The sequence below is a fragment of the Bos indicus genome, chromosome 5 (genome assembly GCF_029378745.1).
Source record: "Bos indicus isolate NIAB-ARS_2022 breed Sahiwal x Tharparkar chromosome 5, NIAB-ARS_B.indTharparkar_mat_pri_1.0, whole genome shotgun sequence".
Lineage (NCBI taxonomy): Eukaryota > Metazoa > Chordata > Mammalia > Artiodactyla > Bovidae > Bos > Bos indicus.
Window position 1 is genome coordinate 58,178,659 of NC_091764.1, and position 10,488 is coordinate 58,189,146.

General features: G+C 37.2%; 1 protein-coding gene across 1 annotated transcript; it reads right to left on the reverse strand.

Annotated features, from left to right (window-relative positions):
* Window positions 1-8,847: 8,847 nt before the first annotated feature.
* LOC139182994 (olfactory receptor 6C2-like) lies at window positions 8,848-9,783 on the reverse strand. The gene has a single exon (XM_070788716.1). The coding sequence runs from the start codon at window positions 9,781-9,783 to the stop codon at window positions 8,848-8,850; it is 936 nt and encodes a 311-aa protein (XP_070644817.1).
* Between the last annotated feature and the right edge of the window lie 705 nt (window positions 9,784-10,488).

Consider the following 10,488-nt stretch of genomic DNA (forward strand, 5'->3'; position numbering starts at 1 on the left):
GACAGAACAATGGAGTTGGGAGGGGTCTTTTGATTGAGTGGCTGGCAAAACACATCTTTATGTCTTCATTCAAATCCATCACTTAAGTCTCCACGGATTTTTCTCAGCATGGAGAAATAGTTGCTATTTAACTTGAGGATTTATATTTATTTTTAAATAGATTTTATTTTTTTAAGAACTTAAAAAAAAGAGAACATTTTAGATTTATAGGAAAATGGAGAAGGTAGTGGGCTTCCCAGGTGGCCCTAGTGGTAAAGAACCCGCCTCCCATGTCAGGAGATGTAAGAAACATGGGTTCGATCCCTGGGTTGGGAAGATCCCCCAGAGAAGGATGTAGCAGCCAACTCCAGTATTCTTTCCTGGAGACTCCCATGGAGAGAGGAGCTTGGAGGGCTACAGTCTGTAGGGTTACCAAGAGTAAGACATAACTGAGCTCCCACAGAGTAGATAGTAAGGGTGATTCCTATATACTATATACCCAAATTATCCTTTTAAAATCTTACATTAGGATGATGCATTTGTTACCATTAATGAACTAGTGAAAAAGTGAAAGTCAGTCTCACAGTCGTGTCCAACTCTTTGTGATTCCCCATACTGTGCTTGGAATTCTCCAGGCCAGAATACTGAAGTGGGCAGCCTTTCTTTTTTTCATGTGATCTTCCCAACCCAGGGATTGAACCCAGGTCTCCCACATTTCAGGCAGATTCTTTCTCAGCTGAGCTACAAGGGAAGCCCAAGAATACTGGAGTGGGTAGCCTATCTCTTCTCCAGGGGATTTTCCCAACTCAGAGATCAAACCCAGCTCTTCTGCATTGCAGGTGGATTTTTTTACCAGCTGAACCACAAGGGAAGCAATTTAGGACTATAATGAATAAAGTTACTATAATAAAAGTGATAGTCACTTAGTCGTGTCTAGCTCTTTGTAACCCCATGAAGTGCAGCCCACCAGACTCCTCTCTCCTTGGAATTCTTCAGACAAGAATGCTGGAATGGGTAACCATTACCTTCTCCAGGGGATCTTCCCAACCCAGGGATCAAACCTGGGGCTCCTATTTTGCAGGTGGATTATTATTTTTTTTAATATAAATTTATTTATTTTAATTGGAGGTTAATTACTTTACAATATTGTATTGGTTTTGCCATACATACAGGTGGATTCTCTACCAACTGAACTATCAGGGAAGCCCAATGAACTAGTACTGATACATTATTATTAAATAAAGTCCACAGTTTATTCAGATTTCCTTAGCTTACACAGGTATTTTTATTTTTATTGTTTTTTCTATTCCATGACCTCATCTAGGACACTATGCTACATTTAGTGTTCAGATCTCCTTAGGCTCCTCTTACCTGTGAGAGTTTCTCAGACTTTCTTATATTTGAAAACTCTGGCAGCTTTGAGGGTTGCTGGTTAGATATTTTATTAATATAAGATGCCCACTATTGGAAGTTGTCTGACAAGATTGGGAAGAAGACCACAGAGGTAAAGTGACATTTTTTTTTCACATGCTGTCAAGGATACATACTATCAACATGATTTATGGTGTTGATCTGGATTATCTGACTGCTGTAGTGTTTGTCAGTTTCTCCTCTATAAGAGGAGTATCTATATGAACTATTTGGTATCCTTCTGCACAATATTTCTCCCTCCTTTGTTAATTTATTCCATCATTTGTTTGTATCAGTATGGACTCTTGGTGTTTTAGAAATTTTAAATGGAAAAAGAAGAAAGGTCTTGGAGAATAGAGTCCCATTTTCCCTGAATATTTTTGAAGTATAGAAGAAGCTTACACTCATGCTATGGCCATTATCATGTAAAGAACAATTAAAATATAGAAATAAAAAGTACATTTTAGCAATGAGGTGATGGTTAATAAACATAGATAATATTATGAAAGCAAAAAATTTTATTTTCACAAGTGCAGAACTACAAAGACTGTCATTGCCATTTAATAGAAAGATTTTTAATCATTTGATCCAAGGTCCTTGTGTAACTGTTACCTGTTTTACCATTTCTATCTTCTGTAAGTCTATTACTTTTTTCACACTATACCTGGATTTTATCTTCAGTAGTCTAGGATAAGCAACAAAACACTCCTTAGAATATCCTTCCTAAATCATGAACTTTTTGATGTTTTTATCAACCCTCCTAATTTATAACTTTCTCCTTAAATCAAGGGATAATAAAAGTTTAGATACTGGAGAACTTAATTAACTAAGATTTACTTATCTTATCCTAAATTCAGGGCTTGTTCTTCTTGGGTCTATGTCGAAGCACCATTATTGGTAATGTCAGTAGAAGTCTCCAGCTTTTGGAAGTCTTTTTATGTCTCTTCTGTAATCATGTATTTCAGGATGTAGTACAGCCAAATAATTTTTAGAAAGGTCAGCAGAAATATTTTTGTATATAAATTGATTTAAAAGAAAGAATATAATTATCTTCACTGATTTTGAATTTTCTCTATTAATACTGTCTACTCATTCCTGAAAAATAAACATTTTAAAATGAGAAAGAGTTTTAGTATTTTAAAGATCATTTTTAAAGCTTTGGTAAAGAATCTTTAATGACTAATGACTCTTGTACAATTGAACACTAGATACTGGAAGTATCTTCCCAATGAGTATTAGATATTGAAGTCTTCCCAATGAGTGAGAAATGCTCTCTGGGAATTTATATTCTGTATCATGAGATGGCCATATGATCAGAAATATAATTTTATTTATTTAAATTTCTTTTTTATGACATGGGTTATTTTGGGAAATCTGGTCTCTGGAACATGCATTAATTGAAAAAAACATACTGAATGAAATAAGCTTGAAGAAGAGAAGAAAAAGCTTTATTTTGGCTTTTGTATTATAAGAGAAAAATCTTGCTGGGGTTGGATTAGCTTGATGAATCTGCAGAATATAAAGAAACCATTTATTTGAAGATGGTGGAGGAATAGGTGGGGGAGACCACTTTCTCCCCCACAAATTCATCAAAAGAACATTTAAACGCTGAGTAAATTTCACAAAACAATTTCTGAATGCTGGCAGAGGACATCAGGCATCCAGAAAAGCAGGCCATTGTCTTCAAAAGATGTTTTATCAATGGTGCTGTATAGAAGGAGAAGTCTTGAGACTACTGTAAAAATAAGACAGAAAACCAGAAGCAGGAGGATTAAGTCCAAATCCTGAGAACATCAGAGAACACCTGACTCCAGGGAACATTAATCGATAGGAGCTCATCAAACGCAACCATACCTACACTGAAACCAAGCACCACCAAAGGGCCAACAAGTTCCAGAGCAAGACATATCACACAAATTCTCCAGCAACACAGGAACACAGCCCTGCGCTTCAATATACAGGCTGCCCAAAGTTACTCCAAAACTATTGACATCTCATAACTCGTTACTAGACACTTTATTGCACTCCAGAGAGAAGAAATACAGCTCCACCCACAAGAACACCGACACAAGCTTCCCTAAACAAAAAACCTTGACAAGCCACCTATACAACCCCACTCACAGTGAGGAAACTCCACAATAAAGAGAACTCCACAAACTGCCAGAATACAGAAAGGACACCCCAAACTCAGCAATATAAACAAGATGAAGAGACAGAGGAATACCCAGCAGGTAAAGGAACAGGATAAATGCCCACCAAACCAACCAGAAGAGGAAGAGATAGGGAATCTACCTGATAAAGAATTCCGAATAATGATAGTGAAAATGATCCAAAATCTTGAAATCAAAATGGAATCACAGATAAATAGCCTGGAGACAAGGATTGAGAAGATGCAAGAAAGGTTTAACAAGGACCTAGAAGAGATAAAAAAGAGTCAATATATAATGAATAATGCAAAAAATGAGATAAAAAACACTCTGGAGGCAACAAATAGTAGAACAACAGAGGCAGAAGATAGGATTAGTGAATTAGAAGATAGAATGGTAGAAATAAATGAATCAGAGAGGAAAAAAGAAAAACGAATTAAAAGAATGAAGACAATCTCAGAGACCTCCAGGACAATATTAAATGCTCCAACATTCGAGTCATAGGAATCCCAGAAGAATAAGACAAAAAAAAAAAAAAAAAAAAAAAAAAGACCATGAGAAAATACATGAGGAGATAATCGTTGAAAACTTCCCTAAAATGGGGAAGGAAATAATCACCCAAGTCCAAGAAACCCAGAGGGTCCCAAATAGGATAAACTCAAGGTGAAACACCCCAAGACACAAATTAATCAAATTAACAAAGACCAAACACAAAGAACAAATATTAAAAGCAGCAATGGAAAAACAACAAATAACACACAAGGGGATTCCCATAAGGATAACAGCTGATCTTTCAATAGAAACTCTTCAGGCCAGGAGGGAATGGCAAGACATACTTAAAGTGATGAAAGAAAATAACCTACAGCCCAGATTACTGTACCCAGCAAGGATCTCATTCAAATATGAAGGAGAAATCAAAAGTTTTACAGAAAAGCAAAAGCTGAGAGAATTCAGTACCACCAAGCCAGCTCTCCAACAAATGCTAAAGGATATTCTCTAGACAGGAGACACAAAAACGGTGTATAAACTCGAACTAAAAACAATAAAGTAAATGGCAACGGGATCATACTTATCAATAATTACCTTAAACGTAAATGGGTTGAATGCCCCAACCAGAAGACAAAGACTGGCTGAATGGATACAAAAACAAGACCCCTACATATGTTGTCTACAAGAGACCCACCTCAAAACAAAGGACACATACAGACTGAAAGTGAAGGGCTGTAAAAAGATATTCCATGCAAATAGGGATCAAAACAAAGCAGGAGTAGCAATATTCATATTAGATAAAATAGACTTTAAAACAAAGGCTGTGAAAAGAGACAAAGAAGGACACTACATAATGATCAAAGGATCAATCCAAGAAGAAGATATAACAGTTATAAATATATATGCACCCAACATAGGAGCACCGGAATATGTAAGACAAATGCTAACAAGTATGAAAGGGGAAATTAACAATAAGACAATAATAGTGGGAGACTTTAATACCCCAATCACACCTATGGATAGAACAACTAAATAGAAAATTAACAAATAAACACAAACTTTAAATGATACAATAGGCCAGTTAGACCTAATTGATATCTATAGGACATTTCACCCCCAAACAATTAATTTCACATTTTTCTCAAGGGCACACGGAACCTTCTCCAGGATAGATCACATCCTGGACCATAAATCTCACCTTGGTAAATTCAAAAAAGTTGAAATCATTCCAAGCACCTTTTCTGACCACAATGCAGTAAGATTAGATCTCAATTACAGGAGAAAAACTATTAAAAATTTCAACATATGGAGGCTGAACAACACGCTGCTGAATAACCAACAAATCACAGAAGAAATAAAAAAAGAAATCAAAATACGCATAGAAGTGAATGAAAATGAAAACACAACAACGCAAAACCTATGGGGTTTTGCACTGTAAAATCAGTGCTAAGGGGAAAGTTCATAGCAATAGAGGCATACCTCAAGAAACAAGAAAAAAGTCAAATAAATAACCTAACTCTACACCTAAAGCAACTAGAAAAGGAAGAAATGAAGAACCGCAGGGTTAGTAGAAGGAAAGAAATCTTAAAAATTAGGGCAGAAATAAATGCAAAAGAAACAAAAGAGACCATAGCAAAAATCAACAAAGCCAAAAGGTGGTTCTTTGAAAGGATAAATAAAATTAACAAACCATTAGCCAGACTCATCAAGAAACAAAGGGAGAAAAATCAAATCAATAAATTAGAAATGGAGAGATCACAACAGACAACACAGAAACACAAAGGATCATAAGAGACTACTATCAGCAATATATGCCAGAAAAATGGACAACGTGGAAGAAATGGACAAATTCTTAGAAAAGTACAACTTTCCAAAACTGAACCAGGAAGAAATAGAAAATCTTAACAGACCATCACAAGCACGGAAATTGAAACTGTAATCAGAAATCTTCCAGCAAACAAAAGCCCAGGTCCAGACGGCTTCACAGCTGAATTCTACCAAAAATTTAGAGAAGAGCTAACACCTATCCTACTCAAACTCTTCCAGAAAATGGCAGAGGAAGGTAAACTTCCAAACTCATTCTATAAGGCAACCATCACCCTAATATCAAAACCAGACAAAGATGCCACAAAAAAAAAAAAAAAAAGAAAAGAAAAGAAAACTACAGGCCAATATCACTGGTGAACATAGATGCAAAAATCCTTAACAAAATTCTAGCAATCAGAATCCAACAACACATTAAAAAGATCATACACCATGACCAAGTGGGCTTTATCCCAGGAATGCAAGGATTCTTCAATATTTGCAAATCAATGTAATACACCACATTAACAAATTGAAAAATAAAAGCCATATGATTATCTCAATAGATGCAGAGAAAGCCTTTGACAAAATTCAACATCTATTTATGATAAAAACTCTCCAGAAAGCAGGAATAGAAGGAACATACCTCAACATAATAAAAGCTATATATGACAAACCCACAGCAAACATTATCCTCAATGGTGAAAAATTGAAAGCATTTCCCCTAAAGTCAGGAACAAGACAAGGGTGCCCACTCTCACCATTACTATTCAACATAGTTTTGGAAGTTTAGGCCACAGCAATCAGAGCAGAAAAAGAAATAAAAGGAATCCAAATTGGAAAAGAAGAAATACAACTCTCACTTTTTGCAAATGACATGAGCCTCTACATAGAAAACCCTAAAGACTCTACCAGAAAATTACTAGAGCTAATCAATGAATATAGTAAAGTTGCAGGATATAAAGTCAGCACACAGAAATCCCTTGCATTCCTATATACTAATAATGAGAAAATAGAGAAAATAAGGAAACAATTCCGTTCACCATTGCAATGAAAAGAATAAAATACTTAGGAATATATCTACCTAAAGAAACTGAAGACCTATATACAGACTATAAAACACTAGTGAACGAAATCAAAGAGGACACTAACAGATGGAGAAATATACCATGTTCATGGATTGGAAGAATCAATATAGTGAAAATGAGTATACTACCCAAAGCAATCTATAGATTCAATGCAATCCCTATCAAGCTACCAACGGTATTTTTCACAGAGCTAGAACAAATAATTTCACAATTTGTATGGAAATACAAAAAACCTCGAATAGCCAAAGCAATCTTGAGAAAGAAGAATGGAACTGGAGGAATCAACCTGCCTGACTTCAGGCTCTACTACAAAGCCATAGTCAGGAAGACAGTATGGTACTGGCACAAAGACAGAAATATAGATCAATAGAACAAAATAGAAAGCCCAGAGATAAACCCATGCACCTATGGACACTTTATCTTTGACAAAGGAGGCAAGAATATGCAATGGAGAAAAGACAATCTCTTTAACAAGTGGTGCTGGGAAAACAGGTGAACCATTTGTAAAAGAATGAAACTAGAACACTTTCTAACACCATACACAAAAATAAACTCAAAATGGATGTATAAAACTCTTAGAGGAGAGCATAGGCAAAACACTCTGACATAAATCACAGCAGGATCCTCTATGACCCACCTCCCAGAATATTGGAAATAAAAGCAAAAATAAACAAATGGGATCTAATTAAAATTAAAAGCTTCTGCACAACAAAAGAAACTCTAAGCAAGGTGAAAAGACAGCCTTCAGAATGGGAGAAAATAATAGCAAATGAAGCAAATGACAAACAACTAATCTCAAAAATATACAAGCAACTCCTGCAGCTCAATTCCAGAAAAATAAATGACCCAATCAAAAAATGGCCCAAAGAACTATTTAGTTCTTTAGACATTTCTCCAAAGAAGACATACAGATGGCTAACAAACACATGAAAAGATGCTCAACATCACTCATTATCAGAGAAATGCAAATCAAAACCACAATGAGGTACCATTTCACACCAGTCAGCATGGCTGCAATCCAAAAGTCTACAAGCAATAAATGCTGGAGAGGGTGTGGAGAAAAGGGAACCCTCTTACACTGTTGGTGGGAATGCAAACAAGTACAGCCACTATGGAGAACAGTGTGGAGAATCCTTAAAAAACTGGAAATAGAACTGCCATACGACCCAGCAATCCCACTGCTGGGCGTACACCCGAGGAAACCAGAATTGAAAGAGACATGTGTACCCCAATGTTCATCGCAGCACTGTTTATAATAGCCAGGACATGGAAGCAACCTAGATGTCCATCAGCAGATGAATGGATAAGAAAGCTGTGGTATATATACACAATGGAATATTATTCAGCCATTAAAAAGAATACATTTGAATTAGTTCTAATGAGGTGGATGAAAATGGAGCCGATTATACAGAGTGAAGTAAGCCAGAAAGAAAAATACCAATACAGTATACTAACACATATATATGGAATTTAGAAATATTGTAATGACAACCTTGTATGTGAGACAGTAAAAGAGACACAGATGTATAGAACAGTCTTTTGGACTCTGTGGGAGAGGGAGGGATGGAATGATTTGAGAGAATGGCATTGAAACATGTATAATATCATATAAGAAACAAATCACCAGTCCAGGTTTGATGCGGAATACAGGAAGCTTGGGGATAGTGCACTGGGATGACCCAAAGGGATGGTATGGGGAGGGAGGTGGGAGGCGCTTTCAGGATTGGGAACACGTGTACACCAGTGGTGGATTCATGTTGATGTATGGCAAAACCAATGCAATATTGTAAAGTAATTAGCCTCTAATTAAAATAAATAAATTTAATTAAAAAAAAGAAAGAAACCATTTATTTGGCAAATTCACAATTGTTACTTCTGAGTTATTAAGATTTAAATTTAATTTACCTTGGTCTCAAAACACTAATAGTCTCTTACTTCTTTGTGAGAAATACAACTTGTTTTATTGTGTCTTTAAAGGCCTCTTTCACTTGTTTATTTCGAAGTGTGTAGATGAATGGATTAAGCAAAGGGGCAACTGAAGTTGTGAGCACAGACACCACTTTGTTGAAGGCCACTCCTTCCTTTGCTGAAGGCTTGATGTAGATGAAGATGCAGCTGCCATAGGTGATGGAAACCACAATAATGTGGGAAGAACAGGTGGAAAAAGCCTTTTGCCTTTGTTGGGCAGAAGGGAATCTTAGAATGGTCTTGACGATGTATGTATAGGAGAGGACCACACACAGTAAGGTAAAAATGAGTGTCAGCACAGCAAAACTCAAAGCAATTCTCTCTATTAACACTGTGTCTGAGCAAGTTATCTGTAGAATAGGAGATGTATCACAGCCAAAATGGTCTATCACATTCGAGTCACAGAATTCCAGCTGGAGGCCCATGCCAAGAGGTGGGAGGATGATCAACAGGCCAGCCAACCAACAGCAGAGAACGAGGGCAGTGCAGACTCTGTTGTTCATGATAGTGGTGTAGTGCAGGGGTTTACAAATGGCCATGTAGCGGTCATAAGACATGGCTGCAAGGAGAAAAAATTCAGTTGCTGCAAAGAGGACAATAAAAAATAATTGGGTGGCACAAGCATTGTAGGTAACAGTATTATCTCCAGTTGCCATAGAATACAGGAATCTGGGGATACAGACCGTGGTGAATGAGACTTCCAAGACAGAGAAATTTCGGAGGAAATAATACATGGGCATTTTGAGATGGGAATCCAAAAGTGTGAGGGTGATAATGATGAGGTTCCCAGCCACACTCAACATGTAGGTGAGAAACAAAAATACAAAAAGCAGAACTTGTAGTTTTGGGTCATCTGTCAGTCCCAGGAGGATGAATGTTGTTATTGTATGATTTCTCATCACTGCCTCCTGTCAAGTCAAGAGTGAACCCACCTGAAGAAACAAATGTCATAAGAACATAATATTAGAATACGAATGAAATATCCCAGCAAGCCAGTTCACATGCACTTTTTTCTTTTACTTAATAATCAGTTTGTTAACAGCGACTTTGACATCCTACTGAGACATTTATAAGAAATACCTATTGTGAATCTTACACCTCTGATTCTCCAAATAGGAAGTATATTTAGGATGTAGCTCAGATGGTTATGTGTCTGCCTACAATTTGGGAGACCCGGGTTCGATCCCTGGGTCAGGAAGATCCCCTGGAGAAGGAAATGGCAACCCACTGCAGTATATGCATGCCTGGAAAATGCCATGGACCGAGGAGCCTAGTGGGCTACAGTCCATGGGGTGGCAAAGAGTCAGACAAACTGAGCGACTTCACTTTTCTTTCTTTCTTTCTGGTGGTCCAGTGGTTAAGACTCTGAGCATGCAGGGGTCCTGGATTTTATCCCTGGTTAGTACTTTGGCCGCCTCAAGTGAAGAGTTGACTCATTGGAAAAGACTCTGATGCTGGGAGGGATTGGGGCCAGGAGGAGAAGGGGACGACAGAGGATGAGATGGCTGGATGGCATCACTGACTCGATGGACGTGAGTCTGAGTGAACTCCAGGAGTTGGTGATGGACAGGGAGGCCTGGCATGCAGCGATTCACGGGGTCGCA